Source organism: Dendrobates tinctorius, unplaced genomic scaffold (assembly GCF_039654945.1).
Source record: "Dendrobates tinctorius isolate UK_male_01 unplaced genomic scaffold, ASM3965494v1 ptg000171l, whole genome shotgun sequence".
Lineage (NCBI taxonomy): Eukaryota > Metazoa > Chordata > Amphibia > Anura > Dendrobatidae > Dendrobates > Dendrobates tinctorius.
In genome coordinates this window covers 4,193,928-4,210,285 of record NW_027361838.1, presented here as the reverse complement: position 1 = coordinate 4,210,285, position 16,358 = coordinate 4,193,928, and the positions used below count along the sequence as shown (strand labels likewise).

General features: G+C 41.4%; 1 protein-coding gene across 2 annotated transcripts in view; it reads left to right on the top strand.

Annotated features, from left to right (window-relative positions):
• CABLES1 (Cdk5 and Abl enzyme substrate 1) overlaps nucleotides 1-16,358 on the top strand; it is a 162,756-nt gene that overhangs the window by 125,136 nt on the left and 21,262 nt on the right. For both annotated transcript variants that reach the window (XM_073550842.1, XM_073550841.1), the window contains exons 2-4: nucleotides 4,258-4,329; nucleotides 8,438-8,530; nucleotides 12,286-12,363. In XM_073550842.1, coding sequence (XP_073406943.1) covers nucleotides 4,258-4,329; nucleotides 8,438-8,530; nucleotides 12,286-12,363 — 243 coding nt within the window. The remainder of the gene's footprint in view (nucleotides 1-4,257; nucleotides 4,330-8,437; nucleotides 8,531-12,285; nucleotides 12,364-16,358) is intronic.

Here is a 16,358-nt window from a genome sequence, read left to right as displayed (position 1 = left end):
CTTCAAATGTGAGGTGGTCCCTAAAAAAAAATGGTTTTGTAAATTTTATTGTAAAAATGAGAAATCGCTGGTCAACTTTTAACCCTTATAACTTCCTAACAAAAAAAATTTTGTTTCCAAAATTGTGCTGATGTAAAGTAGACATGTGGGAAATGTTATTTATTAACTATTTTGTGTCACGTAGCTCTCTGGTTTAAGGGCATAAAAATTCAAAGTTTGAAAATCGCAAAATTTTCAAAATTTTCACCATATTTCTGTTTTTTTCATAAGTAAACGCAAGTTATAGCGAAGAAATTTTATCACTAAAGTGAAGTACAATATGTCACGAGAAAACATTGTCAGAATCGCCTAGATCCGTTGAAGCGTTCCAGAGTTATTACCTCATAAAGGGACAGTGGTCAGAATTGTAAAAATTGGCCCGGGAGTTAACGTGCAAACCACTCTTGGTAGTGAAAGGGTTAAGACAAATTAAATGAAGATAATAATACCAAAGAATTTGTGTTTGCAATCATTTTCCGGAAGAAACTGAGTATTATCTGACAGAATTGCAGGGATGTCAATACTTTTCGCCACAACTGTGTGTGTGTGTATATATATATATTATTATAAACTAGCGCTACCCGGGTGTACAGCATCTCTCCATGTAATGCATGGAGCATTCATGTGCTCCAGAGAAAGAGCTGCGGTTTCCTACTTACCCCTATGTGACTCAATGAGGGGGTTCCTAAGATGGAGACCCCACCCTACAACAATTTATTTGTTTGCAAAGACTTCATTCTCCTACAGGAGTTGGTAGAAGAGCAACAGAAAACATTAAAAATTTTATTTTTTTGCTTTCACAACTCATAGAGCAGCACAGAGGGGAGGACTGTTGCTTTGGGGTCCTGGGTTTATATCTCACGAAGGTCATCACATGTTTGTGTGGGCTTCCTCCCACACTAAAGACATACTGATATAAATGAACACAATAAATAATAGAGATTTGGATACATTTTTGCAAGATCACAATTTTTTAAGGAACCTCAAACTGAAGATACATTTTTAAAAGCACGTCTCCTATCAATCGTATGTATAAAATGTGACATAAATCGGTGATTGCTGAGGCCGACACATTTCTGGACTTACTGTCAGAAATCCTATTTATTACCTTGGCAATCTGCTGTTGCTCAGCCTGGAATGGCTGATTACTGAAAATAATTAACTGTATTTGACTACAAAGGAAGTGGATATAATAGAGGCTTTAAGTTTACTGTCCCTTTAAATGGATGTCACCTTATGTAACCGTGTTTCTACATCTTTTGCTAATATTACATCAGACTTTTGGCTCTCCTATTGTGTTTTATGTAGGATGAGCTGGAGCTTTACCGAGAAAAGGTTACAGGCATCACCTGAATTAAAAAACAAATTCTGGCAGCCCTAGTGTTACATCCATTCATTGTCACCGATGTGCATAGTGGATCTGAAAGCATGTGTTGAAAGGACTGTACGAATGGGAGCAAAATTAAGACGTGTATTGGAAGGACTGGCCATTAGTCAAGTTTTGTCTGGATCAGATCTGTCTCCTGCTTCACTTCACAAGTACAACTCCAAACAAATTTGTCTTCACCTTCTCATTTAACAGAGGAAAAAGTAATAAGTATGGTACTCCCACATAATAAAGCTCTTACGAATTCATCACTGTGGTGCCGAAATAAAGCAGATGACTGGTTATGATATGTCATCATACTGTTCTTTGTGGCCGCACTACACAATATAAATGGGGGTGCTGAGCAAAAAACAATTATAATAAAATGATTGGAGAATTGTATTAAAAATGGATTTTCTATAGTAAATAGGTTGTATGCTTTGTGGAAAGATGCACAGAGCGTTTTATCATCTAGTATCTAATCTCATGTCACGATTGCATATTGGATGTTCCATTCGATTGAATAAAATGCGGCTGTCAATTTACAGGAAAAAAAAGAATGTTATGTAGGTAGTTCAAACGTTTAATTCACGTTAACACAGAAACCACTTTTCTCTGTTATCCCCTAATCATCTCCACTACTGCTGCAGCATATTCTGCAAGATTACAACATACTGCCAATGGTTTTGGTAAGATGATCTTGGAGTATTTGTGATGTTGGTATAAGGCTAGTTTCACACTTGCTTTTTTTTGCAGCGCGTTTTTCCCGCAAAAAAACGCATTGAAAAAACGCATACAAACGCATACAGATGCTGCGTTTTTTTCAAGCATTTTTATGAGCATGCATGAAAAAAACGCAGCGTTTTTATGCGTTTTTAGTGCGTTTTTACCGCGTTTGCGTTTTTTTCCAACATTAGGTGGCCCCTCACACTAACCCAAACCATGACTTTACTAACCCTAACCCTGACCCTAACCCTGACCCTAACCCTTAACCAAACAATACCCTGATCCTAACCCTGACCCTAACCCTAACCCCCTTAACTAACCCTAAACCCCTAAATTCCATTGTCTAAACTAATGGTAAAAAAAAAAACGCATGTGCAAAAAAACGCATAATGGTAAAAAAAAAAACGCATGTGCAAAAAAACGCATACATAAGCATGCCAATGCGCACATATGCTCACCATAGACTTATAATGGGTGTCTTGCTGTAAAAAACGCATTGCGCGCGCATGCGTTTTTTTGAGGCAAGTCGGACGCCCAAAAAATGCAACAGGATGCATTTTGTGCGCCCGAGCGCATACCGCAAAAAAATGCATGCGCGGAAAAACGCGTACAAACGCATGTGTATGCGCACATAAGCGCATCCCATGCAAAGTATAGGAAAAAAAAACGCATGCGCTATTTAGCGCTAAAATACCGCGAAAAAAAACGCAAATGTGAAACCAGCCTAAGGCTCTTAAGGGTATGTGCACACATAGTTTTTTGTGTCTGCGGATTTTGTAGAGAAAACCGCAGGTAAATCCGCAGGACAAAGACCTGCGGTTTATCTGCGGTTTTGCCCTGCGGTTTTACACCTCATAATGGATGAGGTGTAAAACTGCAGCGTTTCTGCACCAAACAATTGACATGCTGCGCTTTGAAAACCGCAGCAAAACCGCGCGGAAAAAAACGCAGCATGTGCACAGCTTTTTTTTATTTCCATAGGAAATAAAGGTACTGTACAACGCAGCAGAATCTGCTGCGTTTCTGCAGAGCCAAAACCGCTGCGGAAACGCAGCAGAAACCGCAAAGTGTGCACATACCCTTAAAGGTGTTTTCCTACAAACAAAGTTAATTTTCATTAACATTTTGAACAATAGATCTCGGAATAATAATCTCCACAATTGAATGTGTTTAAAAACAGAAATATTCCTGTGCTGAGATAATCTTATAAATGTGCCCCTGCTGTGTACTGTGTAATGGCTGTGTCTGACCGTACAGGAACATGGCCTGATCATACCACAGCTCCTGGACAGAGGAGGAAGGAAAAGAGTATACAGACAGGACAGCACGGGATCACAACTGCTTCTTTCTTTGAGGTAAAACATTGCTTAAAATCAGGCAGTGCAATGTTTTACCTCACAGAAAAAATCCTCTGTTATCCCATGCTGTCTTGTCTGTATATTCTCTTGCTTCCTCCCTTGCCCAGGAGCTGTGGTATGATCAGTCCACGTCTTTGTACGGTCAGACACAGCCATTACACAGTACACAGCAGGGGCACATTTTTAAGATTATCTCAGCACAGGGAAAAAAATAAACACATCCAATTTTGGAACTTATTATTATTCAAAGATCTATTAATTAAAGGTACTTTGTTAGTGTAAAAACCCCTTTAAGGATGTTTAAAGGGAACCTCTCACAATGAACAAACAGTCTGATCTGCCATCATCATGGTATAGAGCAGGAGGAGCTAAGCAGATTGAATATAATACAATTTAAACTGAATCTTTTCTTATTAAACTATACAGTATATCATTTTAATTTTTGCTCACCTTTGGCTCAGAGGCCCAGTGGGCGGTCCTAATCAGGGACTGGAGGTGATCAGTCATTGATTAGGACCGCCCACTGGACTTCAGAGTCAAGAATGAGTACGGGTGTATGTATATAAAATACGATTTATACTGCATCTTTTATCAGTAAACTATATATCAATCTGCTCAGTTCCTCCTGCTCTGTAACAACCTACCAGAATATTGGACAGTATTTTTATGATGATGGGTTTCCTTTAATGTAACCTGTGAGAATTTATTTTGCTTGTCATTGATTTTTATTATCCTTTTTAACAATATATTGCATTGTTTTCTCCGTAGGCGACGTCTGATCTCTCAGCGGTCTTCACTGGAAACACTTGAAGACATTGAAGAAAATGCTCCTTTGCGGAGGTATATTTCCTATTATTTCTAATTCTTATTTGTACTTTTTTGTTTATTTGGTGCATCTCACAATTATAGAGGTCATTCAGTGGAAAAAGTGACAAACCTCTTAATCTATGCTGGGGATGAACATCGACTTTCTTTGATTACACAGGCTTCTTACAAGTAGGCTGCAGAGTAAAGGTTTTTGATTTTTTTTTTTTTTTTTAAGAGACGTTCCCAAAACTCCAGTTTCTCTGAGATTCCTAGGTCTCCTGGTATTCCTAGGATATGCAACCTCTGTTATTGTACTACAGTACTTCATTGTCATTATAATTCTGAACTTTTGAAAACCAGATGCTTGAATGTGTGTGTTGGCTGGAAAAAAAACAACTAAAGCTTGCCATACACTTGATTGTTCGACTGACTGCCATCTCTTATGACTCTCTCATACATTGTAACACCCAATTCAGCGTTTGCCAAACTCCTCTGACAGCAGCTTATCTCTACATGGGAAGAAAAAGGATCTGCCATTGAAGTTCATCTGTTGGTGAGTCAAGAGGCTTCCTTACACATTAGTCGACTGCCTCCTGGTTCAGCTGGCTTCTATCTAATGTGTATGGGGCCTTAAAGAGTGATCGTCTTTTAAAATCTTCCTTTTTGTTAATCAATAGTATTTGTGAAAATAAGAAACATTGTGATATTTCTTATCAGATAAATCAACTTGTTTCTACTCACAGGACTAATCATTCATTCTCAGGGTATGTTCCCATGGTCAGTAAACGCTGCGGGTTGGACGCTGCTTACCTCCTCAGCGTCGAACCCGCAGCGAGCAGATGTTACACCATAGTGGATGGGATTTCATGAAATCCCATCTCCACTATTCGTCCTGAGACGCCTCCGGCTTCCCTGCGGAGACGCACATGCGGCGCTTGTTTCCAGACTGCAACATGTCAATTTATGTAGCGGAGACGCTCCGTCTCCGCTGCATAAATTGCCCATTCGCTATCATTAGATGCAGTAAAACCACATTATCTTCTTAGTCACATGCGAATTAAGTGCGGGAACACAGCTTACTACGCATCTGTACTAATTTAAATAATGTCTTACCTTGTGACACAGCCGGAAGTTCGCGTGCACTGCAGTTCTCATGATGAGCTGAGCTGACCGCGAGAACTGCAGTGCACGTGACTGCGGGTTACCGAGCTATCTCTGGTCATCAGCTTAAAGCTCCGCTGTGTCTGGATGTCAGGCTGGATGGTGGCATAATGCCACCTTTCAGTCAAAGGCATCCAGATATAGCAGGGCTTGAGTCATTGTGGGACAGTATGTATATCTTCTAGGCGGACAGGTATGGTATATTATTGCTTTTTTATTTTATTTCTCTTCCAGGAGATCAAGGGCTTCGGTGGAATAGTAAGTAGGATTTAATTAAGATTATTAAAGGAGTCTGTGTCATTATTTCAATTAAAAGACTTTATTCTGGCTGTGTCTTTATTTACCATGTAACTATAGGATTAGTAATGGAAGGTGTCTAATAGACGCTTCTCCATTGCTAATCGTGGGCTTGATGTCCCTTGACAATACAAAGGTGACATCAACCCCACAAATATGAACCCCACTTGCCACCGCTACAGGGCATGTGGGAAGAGCTGGGTAAAGTCCCACTATTGGCACATCTTTGGATGTGCCAATTGTGAGGCGGCTGCAGACTGCTATTTTTAGAATGATGAGGGACAAAATCCATGGGCCTTGCCAGTCTGAAAATACCAGGCTGCAGCTGTCTGCTTTTTCCTTGGCTGGCTAATAAAAATAGGGGGACCCCACGGTATTATTTTGGAGGAGATCCCACTATTTTTGCTAACCAATTAAGGTAAGGAGACTGCTGTGGCCTGGTATTATCAGGCTGGTAAGTTTCATGGATGTTGGATACTTACCAGCCTGAAATACCAGTCCCAGTTGTCTGCTTTAGTCTGGCTGGTTAACAAATATAAGAAGGGGATCTCATGCTATTTTTTTTTATAATAATTATTTATTTATTAAAAAGGAGGGGACATCTCTCTGTGCTTTCCTCCACTTCCTGTGTCGTGTACTTCTGGCTGTGTCACAAGATTCACCATTATTTAAATTAGTATACAAGTGTAGTAAGCATATGCATGTGACTAGGAAGATAATGCGGTTTTACCGCATCTAATTATAGTGACTGCATTATTTATGCAGCTATATAAACTGAAATGCTGCGATCTGGAAAGACGCGCCGCATATCCATCTCTGCGGATGAGCCTCGGGAATCGGTGCACGCATAGTGGGCATGGGCTTTCTTGAAATCCCATTCACTATGCTGTAACAGCTGGGCGCAGCGTCCAACTCGCAGCGTTTACTGACTGTGGGAACATACCCCAATATATCTGAAAACAGATTTTTTTTTTCCTTCCCAGAAGCCAACTTTCAGTTAGCTTTATTTCAAGTGAGAAAAAAACACAGGGGACCTGCCAGTGACCTCAGGTGCAGATTTCACCTGCGCCAAATCCTGAGCAAATACTGATCCATTCCTGATCGTGTGCACATACCCTAAATGAAATATGCAAATTGTCTCTTCAGAGAGAAAGAGGACTTGAACTCTAGTGCCGCCGCCAATTGGAAGTAGCAGTCCTACAAGTCAACATCAACCCTTTAATGAGCTACTTCCAATAGGTGGCACTAGAGCTCTTCCTGTCTGAAGAGACAATTTGCATATTCATTTCAAGGGTAAAATATGTCTTCAGAGAAGAGATTTTCCCATCACTGAGGAAAAATGCAGTGGATGATCATAAAGTTCCATGGAGAACCGTATCTGTGGTTTCAGGAGAACTTGCAGTAGAATGCCTCTAGCTCCTCAAACCCTCCCCTTCATAGAATGTTATGAGCACCAACTGTCTTCTTCTGTCAGTAATGTGAAAGGTAAAAGTCTGTCTTCACTGAGCACCGGTTTTACCCTTGAATTGAGAGTGAATGAACAATCCAGTAGGATAAAGAAGTACATTTTTCTCTAATTAGAAATGTTACAAAGTTGCTTATTTTCATATTTAGCAATGATTTATGAAACAACAATTATAATAGCGGTTACTCTTTACGCTCCTTTTCCTTAGCACCAACCGAGAGATGGCAATCCTTTGTGTCCTGACCACCAGTTGCTGTTTTCTTCGCTAACATTAAAGACTTTGGGGTCGATACACTACGACTGTCGTAGCGCATGCTAGTCTTAATGAACGCACCGCTGGAGTACAATACTCCAAATTCATTTACAGGCACAAGTCACTCAATTCTGTGCTTCTTCTAAGTGGGGTTCCCCTTGCCAGAAATGCCACTCCAGTTGTTCAGGGACTTCAGTAGCATTTCTGCCATACAAATTGCTTGCATTGTAAACTAATTGGATGGGCAGCCATGCCCCGGCTCCTCCACTGATCCACTTATTCTGGCGTAGCTGATTCAAATTGGCGTTAAAAACACGAAAAGTCACTAAATTTTTGAGCAACTATGCATTGTGCACACATTTTGAGACTTTTTCAAAGATTGGATGGAAAAACTTTGGAAAAGCTCTGATGAATTTACCCCATTACAAGCACAGTGATTGATGCATACAGCCCAAAAGGAACTTGTGACCGCCATCATTTTATTACAGTGTAACCGAGACCTAGGTGTAACGGTCATTAGCAGCATTACCCTTGGCATTACTGACATAATTACACTGGAATCGGAGTTATCACATTTTGGCGTATCATTATATAAAAATGCTTTATTTACATTATTTACCTAAAATACTATTTACTTTAAATAATGGAACACGGAGATCATAGACTTTTATTTTTCAAAATAAAATAACTTTTACTTTTTATGTATTATTAAATATGTTTTCTATTGTCTATTGTGTAGCCCTTGCAGTGAATAGAAGGAAAATCCTTGCCCATTAGTGAAAATAGTACAATGTTTCAGAATTCTAATTGTTCCCTCCTGTCCCGAGAGGTTTTGTGCTGTGCACTTCTGCTGTCTGTGAAATGTGACTAGACTGCAGACACTTGTAGGGTTTTTTTCCTTCCTGTCTTTGTTCGGAGGCGGCATGTAAGATCTCACTTCAGGCTTTAATTGACTTATTTTTCAGATGTCGGACTCTGTCCGGTTCACCCAGACCAAAGAACTTTAAGAAGATTCATTTTATTAAGAGCATGAGACAGCACGACACGAGGAGTGGCAGGTAACACCACAAGCACATTTCCTCTGTTTGTGATCTCAAGAACCCAGGTAGATTGTGTTATTGAGCCTCATTGTTTTCGAGTCTATTAAAGCTGATGAAAGCCGAGGTTCCCAGCGGAATAACAAGATGCATAGTCGTTTTTTGTCAAACAGTTATTAGATGTGGATGCAAAATAAGGCTGGGGCTAGTAAAGCTAGAAGAACAGGCGCTCACCACTTGGCCTTATTAAAAAGTTTCTTGTATTGCGGTTCTATAAGTAACAGGGGAATGCTGAGACAAAATTGGCTCACAGCCGTTTCGCATGAGAGTCATGCTTCCTCTGAGCCTTAAGGCTGAGGCCACACAAGGACATGTGACGCAAGACAGCAATTCTCAGACCAACCAATTGTGAAACTTGTCTGCTACTTTCTGGCAGGCTACTAATTTAGTGGTGTGAAGAAGAGGCTAAAACGTAGGCAAGCTGCAAGCAAGTAGCAGTCACGTCCTACCGGCATTGATGTCTATGGCAAGTGAGTGGCACGCGGCTCGCAACAAGTGACAGAAAATCAAACACATTTGGAAACGTTTGCTCAAAATGCAACACCATAGTTGTGATGTTGTCAGGCGACATTGTAAACTTGATGTAATGTGATGCAGACATGCAACATTATCATCCTGTCATCTGTAGATTTATAGGTATTGAGTTATGGAGTTTATAGCCCATTTGTCACCTTTGGTGTGCTTAAAACTGGATCTATATAGCTCCAGTTTTAAGCACACCAAAGGTGACAAATGGGCTATAAACTTCATAACTCAATACCTATAAATCTAAAGCTGACAGAGTGGTAATGTATCTTCTAAAGTTTAGTCTTGCAATGGTTCAAGTATCATCAAAGAAACATTTAATGTTATAAATGTCCCACTCCTGTTTTACCCCTTCCCGACATCAGCCGTACAGGTGCAGCGCAAGTCGGGAGTGGATTTATGGAGTAGGCTCTCAGGGTGAGCCAACCTCATACCCATAACAACCGCAGCATACCAGCTCGTTGGCATGGGAGTGCATTATTCTATGCGGCCATCAACTGTAGAAGCTCCAGTGAAACCCAGCCCAAGGCTGGGGTGCCATTAGCATATGGCATCTGATGATTCTCCATGCGAGAGCACCGGATGTGATATGCTAATGTCCCTCGGCTCCTGCTTTGCTGCGAGAGGGAGCTGAGTGTCATGCTACTGTGCTCCGAGCCTTTCGCAGTAGAGGATCGCAACATAGCTGTGGAGGAGGCAGAGAAAGTAATTTCTCCATCTCCTCTGCTGCCGGCGGGAATCACACTGCAGTCGGGTGATATCTGAGTGCAGTGCCATGATTCATATGTACCCATAGACTTATATGGGTGCGTACAATCCGATTCTTGGGGTGCATGCTGCGATTGTTTTCGCATGACGAATCGGCATGAGAAAATAATCACCGATATGAGCTGCACCATAGAGAAACATTGGGGCGAGTGCAATCTCATTTTTTTATCGGATTGCACTCGCCCTATGGCTGGGCTTTAAAGGGATTGTGACCTTTTGCTTTATAAAGCAATAATTAGTATTTCTGTATATAGCACCAGTGATCAGACAATCGCAGGTTCATGTCCCAACCGGGACTAACAAATGCAGTAAAAAACATATGAAAAAAAAGACCATAAAAGTTCAAATCACACAATCACCCCACCATCTTTTCCTCACATTAACAATAAAGATATTAAAAAACTGATAATGAAAAACATACCCATGTATCACCACGTCCATAAAAGTCCGATCTATGAAAATATAAAATTACTTAACCCAATCGGGAAACACCATAAACAGAAAAGAAACTAATAACACCAAAATAGCATTTGTTTTTTTTCTATCAGTAAAATAATAAATAGACAAATTAGCCATCGCTGTAGTTGTCCTGAAGAGGAGAATCATAATGCCAGCTCATTTTTACTGGAATTGTGATTGAATAGAAAGAAGCATTTGCTAAAGCAGGAGAGATGAGAGGTCCTGTTTAATATTCAGCAACTCGATGATGTTGGATTACGACCTTCTGTCTGTACCCAGGGAGGTGGTGCAAATGTCCTTTATTTGGAGAGATAATTGGTTTTCAGCTGACAGAGACACCTGTTCCCCTTTGATGCAGCCAAGAGACAGAGCTTCAAGGGTAAGAACCAGTGCAGACAAACGGTGAGGCATTTGGTCAGAGCAACAAGTCACTTAATAATAATAATAATAATAATCTTTAATAATAATAATCTTTATTTTTATATAGCGCTAACATATTTCGCAGCGCTTTACAGTTTGCACACATTTTCATCACTGTCCCCGATGGGGCTCACAATCTTAATTCCCTATCAGTATGTCTTTGGAGTGTGGGAGGAAACCGGAGTGCCCGGAGGAAACCCACGCAAACACAGGGAGAACATACAAACTCCTTGCAGATGTTGTCCTTGGTGGGATTCGAACCCAGGGCTAACCACTGAGCCACCGTGCTGCCCTATACTTCTTCACAACCTGCTTTGGAAGATGACGGTTATAAGCTCGTGCTGAACAAATCCCAAAGCCAAGAACTTTGAGCAGTCACTATATAAGACGTTTATCAAAACTCTTTTTGGAAAAAGAGGTGGCATTTGGTTTCTATAGGCAACAAGATGATTTTTTCCTTTAAAAGTTCCTTGGGCGGCTGTAGACCAGTGCTGGACAATTTTCTAAGAGCAGGTAGCCATGTCTGAATAGGAATCTGCTATTACTTTTTAGGTTGCTTTATACAGAAGTCTTTGAAAAGTAATGACTTTGTGACCACTAAAGCTGGCTCTTACATTCTACAGTTTAGTTCACCTATACATATAGGATGCATATTATGTCTAGGTCATAGTTCTTAGCCAATTGTAATTCCAGTTTGTCGTCTTGCGTGACACCACTGCAGTCAGTCAGTGCAGTGCTTGTGCTGTATATTGCTGAGACCAGTGATTGGCTGCAGTGGTCACATAAGGTAAATGAACATCAGCGCTGCAGCAGGATAAAGACTGGTGAGGAGGACTGAAAAAGTGGTGCTGGGATTGCAGATAATAAATGGATGATTATAGCTTGATTAGTTGTAATACAATTGGTGGTCCTTTTATGGTCTGGTCTCATTCTTGCCTCCATTTCAGCTTTGTCCGTCTTGTTTAAGCGACAATAGCATAGTCTACTACAGTCTTGTGGCCACCTAAAAAGGCAGACACGACTGAAATGGAGGCCTGTTGGTGTCCAAGGTGACTCCCTCTGCCTAATTATAGTGAGTGGCTCTGTTGAGGATTCCTTCTGAATCCCGTTTTTACAAATCTAGATGAAAACCACAAAGCAGTGCTCAGGAGGATAAACGTGAAGCTAGCCTAATGTATCAATGGATATATCAATGGAGCAGGAAACACGGAGTTGTGATTTTCTTGTATCTAGTTCTGATGCCCGGTAGTTCTTATACAGCTTTGGACATGGACTGGTTTTAGTTTCTAGATCCACAATGTAATTTTTGGTGTAAGAGACACAGAAATAAACACATTGTCCAAGGTCACAAGTTGTTGATGACTGGATTCCAGCAATGCTATTGTTCTATGGTCAGCACCCTGAACCACAAACCTGCCCCTTCTCCGTGCCCAGAGTACACTGCCATTGTTCGGGCACACAGTGAAGCATTGTAGTGTTGCCCTATCACTGCCATTGACCTGTTCTGCTTTTTGATTTACATTCATGTTCTCTTGATTTCATAGAATCGTTCTGTTAAGTGGAAGAAGATCCTTTTGCAGCATATTTTCTGTGTTGCCGTATCGAGATTGCACACATGTTGGGTAGGTACACCTATACTGGACTGTTACTCATTAAGCATTAATTAAAGGGGTTTTCCACCTTTGGGGACATTTTTTTTCTTAAATGCAAGTACTTTTGGCTAAAAATGATTATTTTGTAATTGGGTTTTATTAAAAATATTGCACTGTTGGCTTTCAATAGCCTTTTTTGTACAGTCTTTTTCTGGCTGCAGAATGAGTTAACTGAGAATTTGTCAGTCAACCCCCAATGACTGTCTGACTGGGAGTTTCTAACTCTTCTTATCTGTCTTGTACTGAACTCCTCTCAGCTGATTTATGACCACAGACCACATCAAAGTTTAATGTGTAGTGAAACATTGATCCTATAAAAGCAAAACGGCAACATTTTAATGGATTTTTAGCCCTAATTAAATGCATTTACTTATGTGCAAAAAAAAAAAAAAAAATTAAAATTAAATTGTCCCCAAAGTTGGACAGCCCCTGGTAAAATGATGCAGTATGAATAAATCATGTTTCATCCATAATCAGATTTATTACCTTTATGCTTCTTAAGATTAAGAACTCTTTAAGGTATATTGTTTGTGTTGGCTCTTTAGTCCAATTAGGTCATGAGAGTTACATTTTTGGAGAAGGCAAAAAGTGATGTTGCACCAAGTTTAATTAATTTATTGATTGAGACCCTCCTAAAGTGCGGGGACATCTTTAGCGTCCATTCATCACTGTATGACAAGCCGGAATCTCCTAGACACATCTTGGAGTATCTTTTCTGCATTAGTTAATATATTCAAAATGGCTTCAACGTATATAACTATAAATTCACTGATCAATCCATTAAAAAAAAAAGGTCTAAGGTCAGTGCTTCTTCCTGCTGAGTTGGGTGCTTCAGAGCAGTTTCTTGAGCGATCGGTGGTGATTTCCGGAGTCGGACCCCACCAGTCTGTAAGTTATGGAAAAGCTGTAGGTAGAACCTTATTGCAGGTATTGAAAACAGATGAAAATATTCTCTTTAGGTCCAGTTTTACCTTCTGTTATTTTATAACTGTTAATATCTTAACGTGGGTTGTCGGGGAAAAAAAATTGACTCAATCGCTTGTCAAGTTTTCTTGAAAAACAAACTGTGACTCACGGGTTGTCAGAATGCAGGAAAACATTCACAATGTAAGGTTACCACGGCAACAGGATGATGTTCAGGTCCGGGGCTAGAAAATCTCTGATTTTAGAGTGTTCAGCGTGTGGATTTATTACTTGTTGAAGGAGATCTTCTGATCATTTAGGAGAGGTGACAACTCTGCTGAGTGTTCGAACGCTGGGGCCTGAGGACAAGGCCACAGCCACGTAGGCCGCCTCTTCCCCAGTCACCATTTCCCCGCCGTAGATTCTATCATCTGAGAGAATCAGGCCAATTATACAAATGATACCCGGATCAAACTCTGCTTAGTGTGGTGTGAGCCGATCTCTTGGATGACAGAATCTGACAACACTGTGAGGAGAAGATGGAGCTCCAAGTTTCCCATCTTCTCCATCGGTATCAGAGGGTGGAAATCAGACTGCACTTAATGTCACGTGAGTGCAGTCTGTTTCCCACGCATTCAGTGAATTGCATGGTTGAGTGCGATCCGAATACTGGCTCAAACTTGGGGCATGCAGGGATTATTTTCCTCAGACAGACTCTGCCTGAGGAAAAAGCTGGACCTGTGCACGGGCCTATAACATAACATTGGTCCCGGTGTCATCCGATGTTTTGTCGGATTGCACTTGGAACGATAATACGGTCTTTAGCACTAGCTCTTAGACTTAGGGAAGTTGCATTCTGTTTAGGTAATGGGGGATTGAGCTTACTACTTCTACACATCTACCGGTAATTAGTTTTTTAGGACTACTTTGTCGATTCATTTTAGATCATGAGCAGAATGTATTGATAATCTAGAGCTGTGTTTCCCAAACCCCGTCCTCAAAACACATCTTCTTTTCGGGGTTTCCTTAGTATCACGGGTGAGAGAACCTGTGGCAGTGTCTAATACCTTAATATTTCCATCACCTGTGCAATACTGAGGAAATTCAGAAAACATGACGTGTGGGGGACTGAAGTTTGGGAAGCATTGATCTAAAGGAGTCCCGTTCTGGGTCCTTTTGAAGGGATTTTCCCACTATTATGTCTGACTGCCTGGACCCCAAAAATAAATTAATCCCTTGTTGTCCTTTTGATTTTTCATGCTCTCTCATTAATTTCCACAGAAAGTGACCCTCCTTGGTTACCTCTCCACTGAGAGCAGGGACCTTAATGATTTATTACACACACTATAAAAGTTATGCTTTTCTGTTTTGATTTCTTCTCATTTTCAATATTCCTAATTGCTATGTGTGAAAAAGCTGAAAACCTGTCCTAATTCTATCCACTCATCAGTTGTAATGAGGTGTTCCCTTGTGCTTAGATGTTACCTATCAGAATTAGGCTAAGTCTATATGAGTACTTTGGCCGTGACTGCCCTCACATCTCCAAAGTTCTCTTGGTGCCGTGCCTACATCGCATCGTTATACAAGTGAATTGGTTTGTATTGTAACACCTACACTACCGCAACGAACAGTCACAAAAATCAGACTGTTGGATTTTTTGTGACTTGCTTCTGGCAGTAAGGTAGGTGTTGTAGTCACTTTGAAAGCGCTGCAATGTAGCAGCAGCACAGAGCGAATTTCAGTCTTGTGATTACTGTCCCTGACAGAGGAGCTGTGTAGCCCGAGCCTCAGTAGAACTCTGTGACCTCTGCATTTTTGAAGATCTCCAAGCTGATGTTGATGGGTGCTCCCAGACTTTAAGCGCAGAGACAGACGGTCGTATAAATCAGAGAGCGATCTGACTGCAGTGTACGGACTGGCCAGTGACTCTTCCGCCCCTGCGTGATCACTTTAGGTATTTCTATGCAGATGTCGCGCTCGGGTCTGGAGAGCCGCCAGCCAGTTTGTGCACTGCGTTCCGATCTCGCTCCAATTTATAGACCCATCTGACTCTGCCCTAATATTGAGCATTATCGCCAACATCTTCAGAAATGCATGTACTCAGTGCTAAAGCTGGAAGAGAACGGTGCCTCTTCAGTGTAGCCATTGGCCGTAGTCCCATCTCATGGATCCTTAATAGTGAAATTTTCTGATATGGCTCTGAAAGTTGGTGCTATAGCTAGCTATCTTTATGACTACAAAACTTCATGGGCGCGTATACACATGTCAAATTAGGCACAGGTTGACTTGCAACTTTGTAAATAACCATAAAAAAGAAAAAAAAATTGGGTCGCCTTCCCAGGGCTGTGGGGTACTCGGTACCGGGCCAATCTCTCAGAGGGGATTGTCACAGCAGCGGTGATCCGGTCCGTGGCCCAGGGCGCCCATGTAAAAGGGGTTGAGTTCGGAATAAAGTTTGTAAGTGATTCGTGACGCCACCTGTGGTGTTCGGCAAGGGAGGTGTTAAGCCGACGCTGCAGACAGATCCTCTGGGACAGATGGTGGGGTGCAGCAATGATGTTGTAGCCCTCCACAGGTAGGGCTGTAGTCCCAGGGCAGTGTAGCGGAATGTTTAGAAAGAGGGTGCAGTATTTGGCACAGAGATGTAGCAGTGCCGAGGATGTTGCATGACGGAGGCAAGGACACAACAGGGTGCAGTTTCTTTACCTTTACTTGGCAAACGCAGTCCATGGTCCTGGTTACAGATGGCACAGGAGCAGGCTAGCCTGGAATCAACTCGGGGATCTCTCTATCAGATGGGTTGTGTAGTCTCCTTCCTAGCGCTGGCTTGAGGTACATCCAGTACTATGTTACACTGAAGTTCCTCCTTTTTATCTTCTCTTAGAACTACCTCGTATGGCAGACAGCTGTAGCCCTCTATCTCTCTTGGCTCACCGGTTGCTGTTGTGCCTCCGAGTCTTAGTTGGGAATAGAGCATTTACAGCTTCCTATTCCTCTGGTTTCTGTTGCAGGACCTTCAGTAGCCTTACAACCGTGGAGACCAGACTCCAGATCATGCACTG